A 23,295-nucleotide genomic window follows, 5' to 3' on the forward strand; every position below is an offset into this window, starting at 1 on the left:
AGGTAGTTGCTTCGTTGTTTAGTCTTCATTAAACTTCGGATGACGTAGTACTGCCAGTAATTCAGATGACTTCCAGCCTGGCTGTTTCGTTGAAGCGCGCGTCCTCCCCCCTGTGTGACCCATCAAAGCAGACGCCATTTGCTGTTCATGCGGAGGGAGGCACGCATTGATGGAACAGCGCAGTTGCGAAAGTAATAAACACAACCTTACTTTGGCCGTCCGTCCCTCCCTCTCGGCTGTATGGACAACGATCATTGGCTAAAGTTGTATTCTGGATTGCTATTGCCTACTGTAGGTGTCAGTCAACAGTATGACAGCGTTTGTGTGGCTGGAAATGGCTGCAGTCAGTGTAGGGGTGGGTTGGCATTAGGGACGGACAGTGCTCTGTACATTGGAGAAGTCAGAAGTGCTATCGTATTTGTGTGCGTTCTTTTTGATTTTTCTGCCTCAGTTGTATGATATCGCTTTTAAGTTTAGCGAGTATACGTCCTACTGTGTTTAATTTAAACACATAATAATATTATTGACTTGATCGTCGTCTTTAGTTGAGAAACTTTTCAAAGGGGAAACAGTGAGTAGAGTTACACTTTTGTTTTCATAGATACTGCTGTTGTTGTTGGTGTTTATTTTCCGTTACAGGCTTATTTGTTCGATGCAGATAGTAGTACACTGTGTAGTACACTACACATAGTAGTGTTTTACAGCAGACCATGTTGCATGGTTGCTCGGTTAACATGTCGGAGAATGGATGTCCCAATGTATCCATGTTGTATCAACATTTTCAGCGTTGTCTTTGCCCTACGTCATATTATTTTATATTATTTAACATGTGGGGGAAATTGCTTAGGCAAGCCATTTTATATAGTTCCCAAACCCCCATGGTCTGGATCATGATGATCCTACTTGAAAGAGTAGCCAAATGTTTCAAATGTTAATGTTTCATGTCAAGGTAAATTAATCAACTGGGGTGCATTGCTGAGTTATAGTCAGATCATTGTCGTGTAGTCTATGTCCTCCTCTTGTCACGCCCATCATCGGCCCAACACGACTGCAGGCCTGACACTGTTCTCTTTGATTCTAGACGTTATTATTTAGTTATTACAATGCATATCTAAATCTAAATGCGTGGTGTTTTATGTAAACTGATTTGATTTCTAAAGTAAGCCAGTACTGAGTTAAAAAATATTTCTCTGCTGGTGGTGAATCCTCTGTTTGATATCCCATGGTAGCATCTATTTAGAGTAGACTGTACATCCTTTAAACTGAAGTCAGTGCAATCATTCTGTTTAGTTTACTTTATAGCTGAGTTTTCAGGCACGTATTAAGATATTTGTTGTCATAGACGTCACATTTGTAACTACATCTGTGTGCAGTTTGTTTCTTGGCAACTGATTTATAGATTCTGTAAGATTACATTTCTTTATTGATTTATCCCCAATGGGGAAATTCATAATGTCACCATAGTGCAGAACGTACAGTTTAAAATGGAGACAAACAAGTAAATGAGAAAATAAAAAACAGACTGAGACAGCCCACCATCACACAGCTGTACAGAATAAAACAAAGATCACATCACACATACAGTAGAGAGCTGTCTCGCTGAAATTCCTGAAAGACTTCCTAAAACACTCAGTGTTACACCTTGGTAGTTTAAAACGACAGCTAAAAGTACTCAGCCATTTAAGGCCAGTGGTCAAAGGATGACCCCTAGGCTACTGCAACAGCTTTATCTTTGCCAGATGTTTTGATTAGTTTATTGAGACTGTTCCTATCTTCTGAGGTAATGCTGCTACCCCAGCAAACTACTCCATAAAATAAAACAAATGTATTGTTCTGAGGAGTTGGCTGCCGACATTTAAGCAAAGTTTCTGTAGGAAGAAAAGTTTAGACTCTAGTCTAGACTCTATAGTCTAGACCAGGCACCAATGCATTGGTGTTCTCCTTTCAGTCTTAGGAGGTGACCATTTCAACTGGGTGGCCTTTGACTGAGATGGGGGAAACCTCAATCCTTTTTTTGGCTGAATCATCAGGATGTTTTTGGAGGCTTGGATATGCTATTCCTACAGTCAGAGGCATAGAGGGTGCCTGTGTGGGCCTTGTTATGTATGTGTACTGTACATGAGGCATTGTTTAAAATGTTGTTCAAGGAAGTATTTTCTGGAGTAGGCCCTATAGTAGCCTGATTTCCTTTTGCGAATCACTTTATTGAATATTCTTTAATGTCAGTTTGTACACTATTAATCAGCATTTGACACAACGCTATCTTCTGCATGGATGTAGATAACCACATGTGGAAGGCAGGTCAAACCTCCTGTTGAACTATTGAACTCCTGACTCCTGCCAGCTTTCATATTCCCATTGACTCACACCATATCAGACTTGGGGTTGAGCAAGTGTTTGTTTGAGCTTTAACATCTATCATTTGGTACAGGCTAGTTGTGATATTCTAATGACTGTCTGGCTCATGGAACCAGTGCTAGTAGTCACTCACTGTACTGTAAAATGGTTTAAAGAACACAAAATAGAGGAATATAATGGACCAGTGTTGAGCTCCACTTGTCGTCACAGCTGTGCTATTGACAAATGTGCCAAGTTGAGCAGTGGCGCTTTAGTAGGTCTTTGTTGTCTGGCAGAGCATTCCACACTCTGTTATTAAGGGACAACACAACGCAAGATGTTCTGAAGGCTTTAGGTTGCTGATGGGTTTATGGCTCATCTAAGTGTTACATACTGTAGCCTATAGGCAGTATAGGGGTTTCTGTGGCCTAAAACACGAGTGTTATTGTTATCTTATGATTATGAATGGTGTGAAGCTACTTAGTAGCTAGTGGATAGATTAGCCTAACAGTCACCAGGAAATTGTAACTATTCACTGTAAGTCTCTCTGTTATTCTTTAGTAGCATAGAAATTATTATTATTACATGATAGGAATGATATTATTATTCCTACAGTAAATAGTAATAACACAACATACAAAAGAATGCCTCAGTGTGGTATTGATTGTGTAATGATGGAAGCCTGAGAACTCTACAGATAGCCTAAAATTAAAAGTTGGTGTGTAATGAAAATGCGGCAATATGAAAAAATGAAAACTCATCCTAGATCTGCCTATTGTTTTTACATACTGTACACACAAGTTCACCCACAGAGATGCACCGGTTTGATGTGTTGTTTGTGAAAGGGGAATGTGGGTCAGATACCTTAGTTCAGATAATGGGGATTCCCCTCTTTCTCCCCTACAACAAAATCCATATAACCAATGCATGTGTGATGCTGAATAAATGTACTACTATCCAGGACTTCCAGGTATTGCATAAGGCAATGGTTTCTTTTTTGGCTAATGTTTGCATTGTTTGTTTACTTATAATTAGATATAAACCGAGGCCATACGGACCGGAGAGTGAAGCCCAAAGGCCATGTTTTTTTTGACAGACCTAATTTAAGCAATAATCCAAATAATGTTTTGGACAACGATGAAGGTGTGTGTAACGTTGGAGCATGGTCTCAATGGAAATAAATATATCTGCTAGTACTACCTAACAGATTGTAAACCCAAGAAGCCCATGTCTGATTCATCCACGGAGCTAAGCTAAAGTGAATAAATTATGCCCTGTGTAAATACAGTGTTAGATAACATTTATACTGAGACAGATGGCAAGTTGGCAGAGTTGAGGCCAGAGTTCGGCAATAAAATGGTCCAGTGTGTGTTTAGTAACACAACAGTCCTCTTGACTGACATAGTCAACTCTTGAGTCTTTAGATTGGATTTTAATGGAGGAAGTTTACTTTTGGGTCTTTTCAGGGTCCATCGTTGTTGTCTACATACTGTACACAATACACTACAAAGTACTCCAGGGACCAGTGTGGCCTGCTGTTGGTAAGATGAGAAGCCAGACAGTAGCTGTCATTTGGGGAACAGGGAATAGAGAGATAATGGTTTCACTCTTCAGGATCATGAAAGACCGTAGTTCCATTGTACTCTCTGACCAACAATATTACCTGTAAAACATGAGACATTTTTCATGCAAGACAATATATTCTCCAAATATAACTTGTTCATCATTTAAAGATTTGACTGAGATTAGACAATCATTTATTCCTGTTAGCTTATTTTTGAGTGGTGTAAACCACTCCTACAACTGGCTTTTATGTGCAGAAAAAATTAGCATGGTTGCTATGTTCACCCTGTTGTAATGACGTAATGAAATCACACCCGGGTGAACAGGGTGAACATAGCAACCATGCTCATTTTTTCTGCACAAACAAAGCCAGGTAATGAAATCACACCCGGGTGTGCTTTCATTACGTCAGACATGATTTCATTACGTCAGACAGACCTTACACCACTCAGTTCACACGGGTGTGATTTTTGTGAATGTGAACTGTTTGCATTTGTGAAAGTGGTGTGTTTCGAGGAACCCGGAAGTTACTATGCTAATGTTTGTAAAGATTCCTCTGAAAGCAGATGAAATCTGACTTAAGATGCGTTTGAGCGGATCTATTATTGTTCGATAATATAATGTTCTCTCGCTTTGCAGGGTTGTGAGGTGTGAGTCAGGATGGCACAGTGGAACCAGTTACAACAGCTGGAGACCAGGTATCTGGAACAGCTCTACCACCTCTACAGCGACAGCTTCCCCATGGAGCTACGGCAGTTCCTTGCCCCCTGGATTGAGAGCCAGGACTGGTAGGTATCATAAATAATTGATAACAGAGATCCTTTCCTCTGTCATGTCACTGCTTTTTGCTCTTATACGCCTGCCACTATCGATTATGTCTCAGTGATTGTTCTGTTCATTACTTTTTGGATTAATTGACTAATCAATCAAATTGTGAAAATTGTCTTCATACAAACTCAACGCATTGCGAACTTGCAGCTCTGCTATTTTCAGTATTTTTTAACATATTAGGAAATTGTCGCCTATAATGACATGCCAAAAATAGGGATGCCAGTTTAAAAGTTTTATTAAAATCAATTAGTTTGATTAACTGTTGCACCGCTACTTTTTTGATGATCATACAGTAATTGCAGCTTTCCTCCACTCTCTATTGCAAACCAAGGTGCATTGTATGCATGCCAGGAACGACTGGGAACTTGGCAGGAATTATTATTTTTTTGTCTACTTCCTCATAACACCATAATAGACACACATCAACTGATTGTTATCATTTCTTTACATGAACTTTTAGAGAGGTGGTGTTATATCTTATTTTTCATTGTATTATTATTTTATTTCTTAGATAAAATGAAACTTAACAATGTTAACACTATCTAAGCCAGAATGTTTTCAACATTTTGCAGACTCTTGACAGCTGGAAAGTGCTTTTTTAACTTTTTAAATGTAAAAAAAAAAGCTCTATATTCTGACTCTATATTCTGTTCATTTTGTCTGCCCAAAGTGCCCATTTCCCTTGTTTATCCTATGTCCTGTATGAGGTCGTTCTTCTGTTGGCGTCTCTACCTGAAAATGCATTTTCTATTTACTAAAGAGCTGGAGAGAGACAGAGAGTCCCCTGTTACTGAACAAACATCTATAGCAATATTGGCTATTAGAATATAGAGCTATTTAACACTTATTTTAACAAAACATATCACTTCAAATCAATATATTTAGGTTGGAGAAGGTCATTTTCCATAAATGTACCTGCAAGGCAAGCACAGTAGTGCATTACAATTCTTAAAACTGCAATACTGCCTTAAAGTAACTTAAGGAAATATGAAACCTTAACTATTCAGGAAGTTGACGGTGAGCAGTGGCTGCTTTGTAAACTGCTGTGTCAAAAACCCACACCCAGTATAAAAGGTTATTTGGCAAAAAATAAGAAGAAGGGAAAAAAAAGGTTTATTAATATTTGAAACAACTAGTGTTGGGTAAATGATTAGTATGAGCACGGGTAGATGAACATTCAGTAAAATTAGGCGAATATTCACATGTTCACATGCTAGCTAGCTTGTAGATTAGCTAGTTTCTCTGAAGAGAATTGTATGTAGAGGGAAAAATTACACCTGTGTGAAGTGAGGAGTGCTCTTATCATCGTACTTCATCATACATCATCTCATTCTGGCCAATCAGAATTTGCGTCCTCACCTTCGTCTTCAATGTTTGTGTTAAGCAATGTTTGTGTTTACACAAACACTCAAAAATGGCCATTCATTATCAATGACATTTAATGTTTGTGTTAGGACAATGTGTTTACACACACTACACACTAAAAGCTGGACATAGGAGGGGCAAGCACCCCTCAAAAAATAAGGGGACCAATTATAGAGTCCTACTTTAGCCCGTAGAACTTGCTCTAGCCTCGACGACCTTGCAAAGGCTAAAAATGAAATTTAGATAGCATGTTATGTAGACGCATGTTATGTAGACAGATGCCAGGTCATTATTGATCTGTTTATAGTTTCAATGTGCAGATTATTGATCTTTGTCTTGGTTTACTTATGATCCTAGATGACTATATCTATGCATTTGATGTATTACCTTGTGCTTTCCTTGCATACTGTAAATCGCTCTGGATTAAGAGCGTCTGCCAAATGTATAAATTGTAAATCATAATTGTAATTGTAAATAGACTAGTCGACATAATGCTAATCTTTTTCTATTGCCTTCACAGGGCCTATGCCGCAAACAAGGAGTCCCATGCCACACTGGTGTTCCATAACCTCCTGGGGGAGATTGACCAGCAGTACAGCCGCTTCCTGCAGGAGAATAATGTCCTCTACCAACACAACCTGCGCAGGATCAAACAGCACCTGCAAAGCAAATACCTGGAGAAGCCCATGGATATTGCCCGCATCGTCGCTCGCTGTCTGTGGGAGGAGCAGAGGCTACTGCAGACCGCCACCACTGCTTCACAGGTAGCAAGGCCTTTAAACTTATCTATAGACTTAACATTGTAATCGTTGTACACAGTTAAGGTCCTTGAAAACCGCTGCTAAAAATCAGCAGGGACCTTTACAGTAGTTGCCTACAGCAGGGGTTCTCAACGTTTTTGGCCGGGGACCCCCGAAAATGATTTGGCAACGTCTCGTGACCCCCCCATTGTTATAATTTAGCTATTTAAAAATAGCAGATCTACAAGCTCATAGGCGCGCTACGAGCTTGTAGGTCTGCTATTATTGAAAAATCGTGAAAAAATAAATAAAATAAAAACCTTTTTTTTTTTTTTTTTGAAAATAATTTGGGGACCCCCTAAAATAATTTGGCGACCCCCCGAGGGGTCGCGGCCCACGGGTTGAGAACCCCTGGCCTACAGTACCTGGCTATGATATGATATGTCCAAATATTGTCAATATAGGTTTATTGCTCTGTGGGCGAGGACCCAGAAGTAGTGAATTTCACCCCCTCTCTCCATTCACTTCATTTTTAAACCGACAGCCATGTTTCAAAATCACACCTTTAGCACATCAACAAATGTGACCACATTTTTAAACAGTAGTCTTCATCATCACTTGTGATTTGTTTGTTTTGGTTCGGATTCATTTGGGCAAATTATAACAATTATAACATGTCATGATTGTCATCATAAGATGTAGTCAAATGTTTACCTTTTATTTACTGTATAGTATACATGTAATCTCATTTAGACTTGAGGTTTCATTCTCAAGAGAGATCTGAATAACACATGGAAGCATATTTAAATACTTCCAACATTTAATTGAGGTGCTATAATACAAGAAACACCATAAATAGACTGTTCATTCATTACATGCACAGTACTTACATTACATTGGTTGGTTCTAGAGATCATCTTCAGTTTAACTCATGAATGTAACATTATTAACATTACAACCATCCAGTACTTTTATTTGGCAATTGGCATATGTGCTAAAAGTGTGATTCTGAGACCTGTTTTGCTATATGGAGAGAAAGAAAAGGAGAGGTCTAAACTAAAGGAAAATACAACAAAAGTTACAGCAGCTTTGTTATTCTAATGCAAAGTTTCTTGTGGCTGGAAACAATTGTTGCAGTGCTGAAAACTTGCATTGCATTTAGCTGTTTTATAAATGTACAGTGCAAAGGCCTATGTGCTTATGTGCTTACTACTACATGTCTCTTTGTGTATGGTCCTCGTATAGGATGGTCCAGCAGCCCATCCCTCTGGGACTGTGGTGACAGAGAAGCAGCAGATGTTGGAGCACAACCTTCAGGACATCAGAAAGAGGGTTCAGGTGAGGCTGCATGACGACATCTTTAAAGAATGCATGCTGCATATGCAAGCGACTATCTGGACATAAATATAAAAATGTCTTGTATGTTATTCCTCAGGATATGGAACAAAAGATGAAAATGCTTGAGAACCTGCAGGACGACTTTGATTTCAACTACAAGACATTGAAAAGCCAAGGAGGTAACATCATGGATTAGAGACGCTCGCATGGAGTTTTTCGTCACCCGAAAACCGTGTCTACATAATTATCCAACCACATTCATTATATCATCCTATTTATATATCCGCCCCAAACGCACCGCAGACACACACATGGGATTCTATATGCAGTATGTACTTCTACAAACAATGTCACTCATCACTGTCAAGAATACCGATGTTACGTAGCGACTGTATATATATACATAATATCCATGGTAACAAGCCCCCCGCTCGCCGGTCTTCATTAGGCAGGGTCTTCGTTGGCAGGGTTAAGAACTTAAATCACTCCCAGTCCCATGCCAAACTTTTATTCCTCCTCCTTTTTTATTTTGTTATAAGTTTCTCTCTCACTATAGCTGCCTGCCTGTAGTCCACTGTATTGTTGTTGTTTGGACGTAAGGACCCCTTGCCGGGGGAAAACGTGTAGTAGGCGGCTAATTTGTGCCCGATGGAAAATGACGTAATATTACAAATTTAAATACTACTAACACACGCACGCCGAAATTTTGTGCGTTTTAAAAGCTATAATAGGTATATAGATACGTACATGTCATTAATTTATTTCCTGCATTATTTCACCTGTGGTTTATCCAATATTAATTAATAATATATTTCACTGACCCAAATCCACCCTAAATTGTGGTAACCCTGTGGTTTTAGCCGCCTAAAACCGCAATCCGTGCATCTCTGTTATGGATGGTTTATATTTGATATTCTCTCAGTGAGATGCATTTCATCCCCTCACTTACAGTATAACACCTGAACCAGTTTTGAGAAAACATCCAATAATTCTGTTCGTTTCCAACTCTCTCTCCTTTTTGGACAGAGCTCTCTCAGGACCTGAACGGGAACAGCCAAGCCGCTGCCACCAGACAGAAAATGGCTCAGTTAGAACAGATGCTCAGTGCTCTGGACCAGCTCAGGAGGGTCAGTCTCTTTTCCTCACTTTATCATAGTGACATAATGACATGATCGTTGGTACTGCTGGCTGTGTTCATGACGTCGTCGGTCTTGTTATACTGGATGTTGTTGCAGCAAATAGTGACGGAGCTGGGAGGGCTTCTGACAGCCATGGACTTTGTACAGAAGAACCTCACAGACGACGAGCTGGCCGACTGGAAGAGGAGGCAGCAGGTCACTTGTATCGGAGGACCTCCGAACATCTGCCTGGACCGCCTGGAAACATGGTAACTCTAAGCTAATGGGGAACAAAATAAACATGACATCTTTGTCCTTGTCTAGCACTGATGCTATACAATGCAGTTACAGTTGGGTGCCACCGATATTGTCCCTTATCATTTGACCCATTTAGGCCTGACCTCAAAATTTAAAAAAATCCTTCTAAATCCTCCAGTTTTCTGAAATAAATATTTTCACGATTTAAAAAAAATATGAGCTTGTAGATCTGCTATTTTTCAATAGCTAAATTATAACATAATGTTTAAAACACCCAAAATGGGTTAACTGTCCTTTTGCGCAGATCACGCAAACCTCAGCAAAAAGAAAAGGACAATATCGATGGCCTCCAACTGTATGATGGTGTTTTAAATATCCAGTGGGTGAAGTGTGTTAATTAAGTACATAATATATGTACACTATCCACCTCAATTTGAGCCAAGGGATGGGCATGGGGAAACCAAACATCTGCCGCTCATTCCAAAGGCCACGGGAAATGTTTGGCCTTCTGGTGCTCAGGGCTACTGTGCTGCAAACAACGTAATTAAGACATGATAATGTGAACTATCCGTTTTAATGTAACTCGATTGAGTCATGGTTCAAAAAGACTGTTTTAATACATCACATAGCTGGACATACTTAAACAAACCAGAACTATTTAGTTGTCTTTTACCCTTGAGGTATTTCAAAACTATTTTAGAAAGAAACTGATAAAGGCCTAGGACTGAAACGATGTCTACCCTTCTCTTGATTGTTTTAAACAATTCCAATTCAAAGCAAAAGTGATGACCTCAAAACTACTATTCCTAAATTCTACTGTCTTATCTCCTAATGGAGAGAGGTAATTTAATAATGACAGAACTAAAATAAAGATGGCTATACATCTGGTGTCCAATCTGTTGTGCCGCCTGCTTCAAATTGCAAATTGCTTCAAAATGTGCTAGTTATATTAACATACTTTGCCATACAATTTATTCATTATAATGACTATAGCTTCAAAACACTTTACATACATAACTCTCTGAAGGTTGTACATACTTATATTAATATGTTTTCATTGTCTATCCCAGCATAGATAAAGACTTTGATCAATCGATTGATAGATTGTTGAATGTTCTCTCCCTGGACAGGATCACGTCTCTGGCTGAATCTCAGCTCCAGATCCGCCAGCAGATCAAGAAGCTGGAGGAGTTGCAGCAGAAGGTGTCCTACAAAGGAGACCCAATCATCCAGCACCGACCCGCTCTGGAGGAGAAGATTGTGGATCTGTTCAGAAACCTCATGAAGAGGTATATGGAAGAGAATGTGGCGTCACACCATTTAGTAGCTGAAAACCTCACAAGATGGTGCCACCTGGACAGGGACGGGGGAGGGGGGAGTTGCTTGTTCTTGATAAGACGTCATGATATCTTCCTCTACATTTGTCTACGAGGGCATATTTTCGTAGCGATTATTCTGTCGATATATGTTTTTATTAATCAAATACCCAAGATGCATGTTTTTTAAATCCATGTTTTTCATCTTAAATATATTAAATATATTTCAATATTGATCGGTTGATTAGGTAATACAATGTTCTTGAATACTTTGTGTAATCTAAATATATTATTTAAGAAAATATGTTGTGCTCTGATATAGAATTTTGAAGTTTCCCCCAAAGTCTCTGAAATAACCTGTTCTGTTTTCTAGTGCTTTTGTGGTTGAAAGGCAGCCGTGTATGCCCATGCATCCAGACAGACCACTGGTCATCAAAACAGGAGTGCAGTTCACAAACAAAGTCAGGTAAAACACTGCTTTTGTAGTAGTAGTAGTAGTAGTAGTACTAGAGGTAGACCATTGCCTATTTCCATGCTACTTGGATTATGTTTGGAGACTTATGGTTTGTCAAATGTGTTTTTCATCATAATTCTTTCAGGTTATTGGTGAAGTTTCCGGAACTGAATTACCAGCTAAAGATCAAAGTTTGCATCGACAAGTGAGTTTTCTCCAAAAATTCCAATACCTTTTTCAATAATTCTTGATTACAAAGACACATGTCTGTGTGTCAAGACCTTGCATGCTTTATTGCTTTCCACAAAGGGAAGGCTATTAAATCCATCTATTTGTTTTGCAGGGAATCTGGGGATGTGGCTGCTATCAGAGGGTAACTAACCTTATTAAAAGCATTAATTACTGAAGCACTGTTTAAAAGAGAGTGTTACATGAGATTATTGTACAGTAACTCCCTACCTTGATATCATCTCTTATCAGGTCTCGAAAGTTTAACATCTTGGGCACCAACACCAAAGTTATGAACATGGAGGAATCAAACAACGGCAGCCTTTCTGCAGAGTTCAAACACTTGGTGAGGCATAGAGGGGAAAGAGATCAGTCGATGCTGTTGAGCTTGTGTGATAATAATCAAGCCACCTAATGACATGTGACTTCCTGTTTGTTCGTAGACCCTGAGAGAGCAGAGATGCGGCAATGGTGGCCGGACCAATAGCGATGTGAGCACTATCTCATGACACCTGTCATGGTTTTTTACTTAAACTGTGTGTTAAAATGATACCTTCTGTCATAAATGTTGTTTATTTTATGTATTTATTTAGCTCTGATGAGAATGAGCAACACGTGAAGAAATAAATACAATGGACACATTTGTGATTTGTGTCTGATCAACCTGTGGTTCTGTCCTGCAGGCATCACTCATCGTCACAGAGGAGCTCCACCTCATCACATTTGAGACGGAAGTGTACCACCAAGGTTTGAAGATTGATCTGGAGGTTAGTTCTTTCCGCTTTTTTGTATCCTGTTTGTATCCTGACCTTATTTTCAGTTTTCTGGTAAAAACAAAAACTCGAAGCTACTCAACAAAACTTTCAAATCGGGACATGGAGCTTAATATCTAAAAAATGCAAAGCGGTCAAATTGGAACATTTGTTTTGTGTCATTTCTAGACCCACTCCTTGCCAGTGGTGGTCATATCCAACATCTGCCAGATGCCAAATGCCTGGGCCTCCATCCTGTGGTACAACATGCTCACAAACCACCCCAAGGTATGACAGTGCCCCCTTGTGGAATGATGGGGCCTGAAATATCTAAATTCAAGTGGAAAGAGTGTGACTCACATTTGGGTTGTAGCCTTTCTGCAGTGGTTAAATAGAGTGTGTGTGTGTGTGTGTGTGTGTGTGTGTGTGTGTGTGTGTGTGTGTGTGTGTGTGTGTGTGTGTGTGTGTGTGTGTGTGTGTGTGTGTGTGTGTGTGTGTGTGTGTGTGTGTGTGTGTGTGTGTGTGTGTGTGTGTGTGTGTGTGTGTGTGTGTGTGTGTGTGTGTCATTTCTTTGCAGAATGTGAACTTTTTCACCAAGCCTCCTGTGGGTACATGGGATCAGGTGGCTGAGGTACTAAGCTGGCAGTACTCCTCCACCACTAAGAGAGGTTTGACTATTGAGCAGCTCACAACGCTGGCCGAGAAGCTGCTAGGTGAGACGACTTACTTGTTGTCAGAAAGGTCTCTGCTAATGTTGTTGTGTCGTATACATTTTTTTTTTGTACCTCACTTAGGGGCCGTTCACACCTAAGAGACAGCTGTCTCCTCTGTGTGTTCTGTGTGTTGCACGGCTCACAATGCATTTTCAATGGGAGTCACGTGGTTTGACGAGACAAGCTTGCTCCCTGCTTGCTCCATGGGGGGGAGAAGACAGCCAGGGAGCAAGCTTGTCCCATTGAAAATGCATTGCGAGCCGTGCGACACACAGAAGCCACAGGAGACACCGAGGAGATAGCTGTCTCTTATATGTGTCAGGCGCCTTAGCATGTGTTGTATGAAGTGTCATATACAAATGAAGATTGTTGTTGTTGTTGTTGTTGTTGTTGTTGTTGTTGTTGTTGTTGTTGTTGTACAATTATTATTATTATTATTAATATTAATATGCTTTTCCAGGGCCATGTGTCAACTACTCCGGTTGCCAGATCACCTGGGCCAAGTTCTGCAAGGTATGTCATCGACACAACACAACCCTCAGTGATCAATTCTCCATCCTTCCATTGTGCTGCTTCAATTTGACCTGCGTTTCCTTCCTCTTTATCCTCAGGAAAACATGGCTGGCAAAGGTTTCTCCTTTTGGGTGTGGCTGGACAACATTATTGACCTGGTGAAGAAGTACATCCTGGCCCTTTGGAACGAAGGGTGAGAAGTCGTTGTGTTGGACACTGACCCGTTGACCACTTAAATGCAATTTCCCTGGTTCAATGTCTTGCTGTCGCGAGTTGTGGATAAGTGTCCGTGTAAATGGTAGACGGAGGGCCATGGGTTAAAATAAACAATAATAATCAGATATTGATCATGCCTTGACCAGTTCCCTAGATTTGCATTGTAATGGAAGTGCTTTTCAGAGTGCAGATCCACGTCTGTCTTTTGCACAAAGCCATTTGTCTGGTGAGAACTCAATCTATTTACTTGAATAGCTAATCACCCACGACATAACACAAAATTGAAGGGGATAATGACTGTAGTTTTCTATGAATAGTTGTGGATTGAATAGTTGTTTTTCCTCAACTGTCCAGCAGCATTTAATATTATGAAAGCCTTTTGTGTTCCCACTACAGGGCCTCAAACCAATAATTGAATACCTATGTCAATGTTGGTTTGGCCACACTGAACACTTGTACAACCTCGCTGCATTCCGTGCCAAATGGAAAGAACTGTTCTGTGTCTCAATGTAAAAAGAACTGTTATGGTGCAGTGTTCTGTGTCTCAATGTAAAAAGCAAAGTGCCTAAATATAATCTTCAGTAGTTATTCTGTCCTCACAGGACAGCCTTTGACTAGAATACTGTGATCACTAGTCCTTTATGACATGGTTCAAATTGAAAGGACTCTGGGTCGACTGGGTGACACATAAGAGGTTAGGGACACCACCACCCCTAAATAGGGTCCCATACTATTTATATTTATTTTAGTTTATGGAAGAGTTTATGTAATCTGTTTTTCCTTTGTGTGACAAGAAGTACTGTAAATAAATGCCAAGACCTCTAGCACAATTTGAATACTGCCCTAGGGTTACTGAAATAGCTGCTGGCAGCCATCCAAACCGAGAAGGGTTCATGATATGAAGTTCACATTCACTGCTCTTATGGCAGGAGTAGTACTGAACCGAACCATGGAACGCTGATGATTAGAGAATTGAAAGAATGCTGTACTATTTTGTCTGCCACTCGATAAATAAAAAAACAATTGTGAGCATTTGGCAGGTGTTGATTGTGATGTCTCCCTGTAGGTATATCCTGGGCTTCATCAGCAAGGAGAGGGAGCGAGCTATTCTGAGTCCCAAGCCCCCCGGCACCTTCCTACTGCGCTTCAGTGAGAGCAGCAAGGAAGGGGGCATCACGTTCACCTGGGTGGAGAAGGACATCAATGGTGAGGAAAGCCATGTACTGTCTGAATTTATACCTGGTTACGCCAGACCAGTGTGCACAACTAAATATAAATCTGGCTTAACAGTCAGTGGTGGAAAGTAACTAAGTACATTTACTTAAGTACTGTACTTAACCCATTTTGACCAGAGATCAGATTCTAAAAATGTCTTCTACATCCTGACAGTTTTCTGAAAAAGCTATGTTTCTATGTCAGTCGTTCTTCGATTTAAAAGAAATAGCAGACCTACAAGCTCGTAGCGCGCCACTCAGTGGCGTGCTATGAGCTTGTAGATCTGCTATTTTTCAATAGCTAAAGCATAACATAATGCTAACACCAAAAGGGGTTCCCGCCCAACATGGGTTAAAGTAAGTACAATTTATTACTTTACAAGTTATTTGTACTTTACTTGAGTATTTCCAATTTCCAGTAATTTTACTTCTATTCCACTACATCTCAGAGACAAATATTGTATTTTTACTCCACTACATTTAAAAACTTTAGTTACTGTTTACTTTGATTATTATTACAAAATATACATTAACACCTCCGTCCTATATATATATATATATTTCGGCATTTGTATTCATTTGAAAACTTGAAATGGGACATTCTGCATAGTGAGTACGTTCTACTTTTGGTACTTTAAGTACATTTTAATGCCAACACTTTTGTACTTTTACTAAAGTAGACTTTTTACTTCTACATTGCAGTATTGATACTTTTACTTAAGTAAAACAATTCATTACTTTTCCCCCACCACTGCTTAATTGGTCTTTCTTAGGTAAGACCCAGATCCAGTCGGTGGAGCCTTACACCAAGCAGCAGCTCAACAGCATGTCGTTCGCTGAGATCATCATGGGCTACAAGATCATGGATGCCACCAACATCCTCGTGTCGCCGCTCGTCTACCTCTTCCCCGAGATCCCCAAGGAGGAAGCGTTCGGGAAGTATTGCCGACCAGAAGCCGCTCCGGAGCCCGAGATGGGAGGAGACTCCATGAGCAGTAAGCTGTTGCCTCGTACACACACACACACCATTGTGACTTGTTTTGTTGTTTTTAAAACAATGAAACAATGTGCGTTGCTTGGCACACACATTGTTTTTATAGTTAATCAAATACATTGATGGGTGTGTCTCTATTTTTAGCCCCGCTAAGGCAGGCATCTAAAGATGGCTTGAGCAGTCCATATGTCCAATATCTAGCAAAAACAAATTGCCATGGAATTTTGATGTGCACCTTCATGAAGCCAAGAGAATGGCCCATTATGATTTCATTATATTTATTCCATTTATTTCCATGCTCATTCATGAACCCTAACCATCTGAGGCCCTGGTTGAACCAGTTCCGTTGTTTCTTTCCCGCCTAATTTTGAACCAAATTAATTGGTTCAGATCCCTAAAAGTTGCTGATCCGGAACTGGAACCATTGTTCTTGTCCTGAAGTGGGAACCAAAGTTGGCGTGTCACTATTCAGGTTGGAAGAGGCAGATGTGATATAGACCATCATAAAAATAATTAAGAACCAAACCAGTTCTAGAACCAAAGTTATTTGGGTAGAAAGGGGGCCTCAATGACCCCATGACGGTGCCTCTAGCACCACTCTCTGGCCAAAATGTCAACTTATATCTCATAATGTATTTGGCAGATTGCATGATGAACCCTACTGAGTTTGGTGACTTCATGGCCTTCTAGAAGGGTCTTTACTGAAGCATCCACCCCTACTTAAGTGAATATACTATATATTTGCCCTCTTAATTCTGCCACTAATAAAGATTTCTCTCTCAAGGTTGGCAATGTCGGTCTTTTCAAACCAGTGTAAGGAACAGCATAGTCTTTTGGTATTGCTTTCACAAAATATTTTATAATATTTGGTAACAGCAGGTATTTCTTTGTTTATTCCAACAGCTATTCAGCCATACTTGAAGACCAAATTCATCTGTGTGACCCCGTAAGTATCTATTTCCCTTTGACTATGTTAAAATCACCCATATTTACTGTAAGTGCATGCCACGTCAATCGGTGACTTTCAGTTACGGTACTTCAGCTGTTTAGTCACAGGCTAGCACGTAGTTTCAGTTCTAGTTCCTGCTAGATATTAATGTTCACTGCAGCACCAGTGGTTATTTTCCCAAACCATAACTGCCCTTGTGCCTTGTACTGTAGCACCGTGGGCAACAGGGCTGCCTTTCTTTCCCACTCACTATTTGTCATCAACTTGCTTGGAAGATGACAGAAATCATGTAATAGAAAGAGGCAGGAAGTATGTGAGAGGAAGAGACTTCCCCAAAGATAGTAACGATGAGTGCATACAGTATGTAAGCCATTTAGCAGTGTAATAAATGAAAGGAACTTAAAAATGTAGAGCATCCATTAATGTTGGCCTGGGCAGAAAGATATGTCTGAGAAGGGCAGTTTTGTAGTGTCAGTGAGTATGATGTACTTTCAGTGACATCAGACGGATGTAGTCACAGGTTTTATTTTAAAACACAGGTTTTATTTTAAGTGCAAAATCCCTTACACATTGGTTGCTGTATGACAGGACAGGTCTAACTTCATTATCCCACCCCAAACGGCTTCATTGGCACGTTTTCATTTATAACGCCATATTTGGGCTAATTCCGGGCTATTTAAACGTCCTTTTTAATTTGAAAACAGATTCTTACAATCGTCCTTCCCTGAACCTCCCACTTTTTTTTCCCCGTGAACAGAACTTAGGGACCAGTCGAAATTTAGAAAAGGGGGCCCTGGAGGAAAATAGGGGAGGGCCATGTCTTTTTAATTTTAGTCAGAGGGAGGGTGATCCAATTTTGATAATAAAATAGTCTGGGTTTTATATATATATATATCTAATACTACAGCTTTTCTGAATTAAAGTACAACTTTGGTCAACGATACCCCTCTGTTGCTTTCACTTGGTTCTTCCCAACAGGACCGGTTTTCATTGTTCTCCGTCATTGTGCTTGGCCTATCCAAGTGTGTAAGTACACTCTTCAACCCCCACTTTTCAATAGCTTCCATAGCTTGCTGTGTTAGGCGTTAGACTACGAGACCATTGTCCACGTTGGCCGTCAGTTCAAACCTCACAGTGGACATTTCTTTTTCGCGATTTTTGCGGTCACTTTATTTTCTCACATATTAAAAACGCTAGCAGATTAAAGTTAGGAATAAATAATACTCAGGTAAATGTGATATTAATTAATAGGGGAGGGTGATTCCTTTTTGTTTAATTACCGGGGGAGGGGACTGGATTTTTATTTTCATTCACAGGGAGGGTGATGGTATTTTATATCAGGACACGTAAATTTCCTCCAGGGGTACCCCTATTTAAATTTCGACCGGTCCCTTACGAGGATGGCTTTTACTTTTTATGCTCCATAGTCCTTGAATGGAGCACTCTCCATTACAATGTAACTTTGGGGTGGTTGTATCCTTGCTCTTCTATTGAGACATTTATATCATGTCAAAGGACATGTCTCACCTAGACACAGGATCTGACACAAATTGAAGTTGTGCCCTGAGCAAGCAGGCCAGCTCTATTGGCTCAGTCAGTGGTAAAAAAAATATGTTAGCACTTCAGGAGGACACCGGGTTCAAATCGGGGTAGAAGAGGAAAAGTTACATAGTGTTGTTTTAATACCCTTGGGTTATTTTAAAAGTTTACATTACGCAGCTAAAAACGAATGTCTGCAGCTGTTATACTCGAGTTTGTATTCATATAATTTGTATTTTGCTTTGTGTTTGTTATTTCATTTTAGATTGTAATTCCTGCTTGTTTGCATTCTTTGCCTGGGCTCCCTTGTAAATGAGAGATGGTTAAAAATAAAGGTTAATAAAAAACAATAACAGTCAATTTAGTCAGGGATGGTTTGGATGATGGTGGTTGGTGTGATGTCGTGAAGGTGCGTTGTTGTTGCGAGGTTTGCTCAGCCAGATCCTGACCTGTCTCCGTAGGTGTCCCTCCGTGTTCATGGACTTTCCGGACAGTGAGCTCCTTGGGACCGCATTTGCGGGGTAGGCGCTGGGGAAGCTGGCATGTAGGGAGGGCTATATGTGCATCTTCTCCCTTTGTTTGTGTGTCTGAGGGCGGGTGGGTGTCAAAGGATTTAGTTAAAGTCCTTCAGCGACCTAACACTTGTTATGTTTCAAACTCACAGCCCGCCTAGCCATGATGGCCTAACACTAGGGACATCTCCCTGCCATTTCATTGGAGTTTTGACATCGTTCATCATACCACCCCTGTTTTCCAGTCATTTTCATAATTCAGCAGAATCGATATAGTTGGATTAAACAGTCCACCTCTATTATTTGTTTGAGGAAAATTATTAAAACAAAAGCATATTACAGGTTAAAGTGTTGGTAGTGAATCCGCACGCATGTTTAATAATCCAAAATGACAAACAAAAGGTCAGCTTTTGTATCTGTTTAATGGATTGTCTGTAAGGCTTGCAGAGAATGTCCTAATCCACTCTGGTCTGTTTGATCCACTCAACTGCTCTAACCTCATAATCCTGACTGTAGAATAGAATAGCTGTCTTTAACACTAGTTAAACGTGGTAGCCCTCTGTGTCAATGTGCTGGTCCATTGTCTGCCTATAAGAGAATGTCACTTACTCAACATGTCACCTGTTCAGTCATGCCTATTTTTTAGGGGTGTAACGATACATTTCCAAATTTTCCATATACTTCGATTCTTGAAATTAAAATTGATTTTTCGATGCAGTTACTCTATCGTTACACCCCTACTATCTTTCTTTACACTGTCATATATTCCTTGTGTTGGTGTACTGTGCTTTGTATTTGCATCAAAGGATTTCACTTTCACCCACCGACTTCGTCCCCTCTGTCAACCACTGCACTTTTCTGAAGCCTTGACACAAATTCTGAATTGTCTCCCAAGTCAAGTCAGACCCTTGGAGTTAACTTTTCACTAATCAACCGTAGTCTCGCTGATGTTCATGCTAAATGATGAACTGGAATGGCAGTCACGTGTCACATGAGTCAATACAACGTCCGTCTCTAACCATGGTAACGCCCCGCCTGCCTCTGATTGGCCTACCGACACTGCCAGTCTTACCAGACTTTCCTCCGAGGTGGATATTCTGGTGACACTGGTGCTCTAGCGAACTTCGCAACGCTCGACACGGCAACTCGCAGCCCTTTAGGGCCGCTCTGTGGTGTCTCCCGTGGCTCAAGTATGCTAGAGACGGCGCCCCTCCGTCGTGGTCTAAAACAATACTTCATCCGCCAAAAAATCTAGTCCGCGGTTGTTGGAAAAATAGTTGCGGTAGCCGGATGCGAACCCGGGCAGCGGGATCCGTAGTCTAATGATTAGACCATTATGCTATTATGTATTTGGCCCCGCGGTTGCCTAATACTTCTTACTAGTAGTAGGAAGTAGGAGGGGGGCCAATCAGAGGCAGCTGGCACGTTACCATGGTTAGAGACGGACGTAGTCTAGAATTAGGCTTGCTGGCATACATGAGTAGCCTGAGTTACAGCCTTGGTTACGCACCAGTGTCGCACGCTGAAATGAGAAGATCTACGAGCTCACAACGTGTCTCAGCATGACACTTTGTGAGCTTGTAGATATTATGCGCGCAACTAAGTACAAAATCACACTTAACACTTACCTTAACACAAAACCTACAGAGATCTTATCCTGACATTGATATCTGCAAGTACGTACAGTATACGTGCTGGCACAAGCGGTAACAGTGCAAGTCATGTGGGACTGTTGTCTGTGAGCCGTGGTTTGTAACACATCATTTGTCCTCTTGCTATTTCCACAGCACCAATTCTGGCAACACCAGTGACCTGTTCCCAATGTCACCCCGCACCCTGGACTCGTTGATGCACAACGAGGCAGAGTCCATTCCAGGGCCTTTGGGTGAGTCAATTACACATACAGTAACACAGGGGTGCCCACACATTTTTGACTTGAGAGCTACTTTCAAAATGACCAGCTCAACAAGATCTACCCAGCAAAAAAAGAATATTATTCTATTGCTGAAAATAGTTTAAACTGTATCTGAGGCGTTACAGGGGCGTTACATCTAAGACAAACACACATGGAATGGGAAATGGAATTGTTTTTTTTGTAGCCTATGTTACTTTGTAATGCTTGTGCGCAACGCTCTTGAAAAAGTATTGCTTTGTGTGTTTGAGCTGACAGGCCCTTTTGATGTCAAGTCACCTTAATTCAAGTGGCAGATACCTTTTTTAATATATTTTAAATTATACAGTATATTTTTAGGGGCATGTCATGTGTATCTACAGTATGTGCATCTACCTGCACAGGCTTTGTGATCTACTGGTAGATCACAATCTACCTTTTGGGCACCCCTGCAGTAACAGAACGTGCATACACAAGACATGCGTATTGCGTATACCAGTGGTTTTCAACCCTTTTCATATCAAGGTCCATTATTTATTCAGTATTTGAGCCACCATTTAGTGTCTCAGACCCAAAACTAAAGAATATTTTGTTATCGTTGAATAAGATTTTGTCCACAATTCCATACTTTATTGATGTTTGTACCATAGGAGAGATAACAGGCAAACGATCAAAATAACAATTCTTCTACATTCTCTAATTGTGTAGACTTCTTGTAGATTAAGTAATGCAGATGTTTAACAATAATGTAACTCTTGAGAGTGTAAAATGAAACCAAATGGACCTGTAAGGGTCCATTTGGTTTCATTTTATGCTTTCAAGAGGTGAAGATCTAATGAGGTCAATTTGGTTACCAACTCTCCATCATTTAGCTGGGAACCACCTGGAGCCCCCTCAAGGACCACTGGTTGAAAACCACTGGCGTATACATACAGAATGTTTTTCCTGAAGTTTATGGCTATATTTGAATTTACTCCACAGATTCACTTACTTTGAGTTTGGACATGGAGTTGAGCTCTGATGTTGCATCACCCATGTGAAGACAGTATCGCTGTTGTTGTTGATGTTTTTGTATCCTCCATAGATGACTGTTTTAGCCCATGTTGTGGTAGAGATCCAGAGTTTAGAGATCCAGAGTTTCATTAGAAACTCGCAGGATGCCCTGTACAGTTTGTTGTAACATTCATGTGAGGGTGAAAGCAGTCCCTTTCACACAATCCTAGATCAAGCATTTTTAAAAGATATTCTTTTACAAGACATTCAATTTGCCACTTCTTTTAGGTTTTAACAGTCAAACTACAGAGCCGTATATTGACAGATTGTATTTCAAACAGAAAATACACAGTTTTATGAAGTATGAAGGTTCCCCATGTGGAACCTTTCAGTATCTCAAGATATCATTTTTTAATTTTAATTTTTAGAAACTGTATTTTTGCTTGATTGATTTATTGTTCTGAATAGCTTTTGTTTATATAAGGAGATGTAAAGAAGATAATTGTTGTATAAGCTATCCCATTTTGGAATTACGTTTAAACAATTATGGTTGTTGTTGATTTTTCTTTTTTGCTTTGTATTTGTCTGACTTTGTATGACTTTGTATTTGTTATAATTCCTGCCAAAAGTGACAGCTTTGGTGTTTCACAATGTCCCAGATCCCATGTACACAATTTCCTCCTATGTTCTTCCATCTGATGTATTTATAATAATACATTCAAATGACTGTAGAGATAAGAAAGGAATGACAAGAAATTTGAATTTCACTTAAAGGTTATTTGTCTGAAAGACATTTTCTTCTTATCTTCGTATTGCGAGTAATTACCTGACATTTTCTCTTGTGGTTATACCATATACAGTATATTGTGTGTGTGTGTGTGTGTGTGTGTGTGTGTGTGTGTGTGTGTGTGTGTGTGTGTGTGTGTGTGTGTGTGTGTGTGTGTGTGTGTGTGTGTGTGTGTGTGTGTGTGTGTGTGTGCGTGCGCGCGCGTACACGCGCGCCCGTGCGTGTGTGCATGTCTGTCTTTGTGTATATATGTATATACTGTATATATACACACATAACCTATTCTGAAAACAGGAACACATTTTGTGGACCCCATTCAAATGCTGTCATTTGTCATAATGTGAATTGCACTTGCCAATCGGCAAATGGCTGTGTTTCCAGTGCTTGAATTCCTATGATCATGTAAAACAAATAATTTACTTAATTATGACTCATCTGTTTTTAGTCAAACCTCCATTTTGACATAATTGCGGTAATGTGTGTGTGTGTGTGTGTGTGTGTGTGTGTGTGTGTGTGTGTGTGTGTGTGTGTGTGTGTGTGTGTGTCAACAACCACACCATGCACATTTATCACATCTAGGAATGCAGTTCAATGACTTTCACTTTCTGTATGCCATTTCAACGTAGCTTACTGTAAAATATACTGTAGTGATTATATATCAGATAATAAAATCA

The 23,295-nt window shown here is 40.2% G+C and overlaps 1 protein-coding gene across 3 annotated transcripts; it reads left to right on the forward strand.

Moving 5' to 3' along the window:
* Window positions 1-375: 375 nt before the first annotated feature.
* stat3 (signal transducer and activator of transcription 3 (acute-phase response factor)) lies at window positions 376-23,295 on the forward strand. Of its 3 annotated transcripts, none has more exons than XM_079520282.1 (24): window positions 376-571; window positions 4,540-4,688; window positions 6,617-6,860; window positions 8,082-8,174; window positions 8,272-8,353; window positions 9,201-9,301; window positions 9,410-9,561; window positions 10,681-10,839; window positions 11,240-11,332; window positions 11,466-11,525; window positions 11,664-11,693; window positions 11,801-11,894; window positions 11,992-12,039; window positions 12,232-12,315; window positions 12,490-12,588; window positions 12,878-13,013; window positions 13,474-13,526; window positions 13,625-13,719; window positions 14,809-14,948; window positions 15,730-15,951; window positions 16,854-16,896; window positions 18,900-18,959; window positions 20,738-20,866; window positions 21,857-23,295. In XM_079520282.1, exons 2-24 carry the CDS (start codon window positions 4,561-4,563, stop codon window positions 21,879-21,881), a joined length of 2,370 nt encoding a protein of 789 aa, XP_079376408.1. In that variant the 5' UTR covers window positions 376-571; window positions 4,540-4,560; the 3' UTR covers window positions 21,882-23,295. The 3 variants fall into 3 exon arrangements, with proteins under 3 accessions (XP_079376408.1, XP_079376407.1, XP_079376409.1); XM_079520281.1 differs by having other exon boundaries at window positions 20,738-20,835; window positions 21,823-23,295; XM_079520283.1 differs by lacking the exon at window positions 18,900-18,959 and having other exon boundaries at window positions 20,738-20,835; window positions 21,823-23,295.

This window comes from Electrona antarctica (genome assembly GCF_951216825.1).
Source record: "Electrona antarctica genome assembly, chromosome: 14".
NCBI lineage: Eukaryota > Metazoa > Chordata > Actinopteri > Myctophiformes > Myctophidae > Electrona > Electrona antarctica.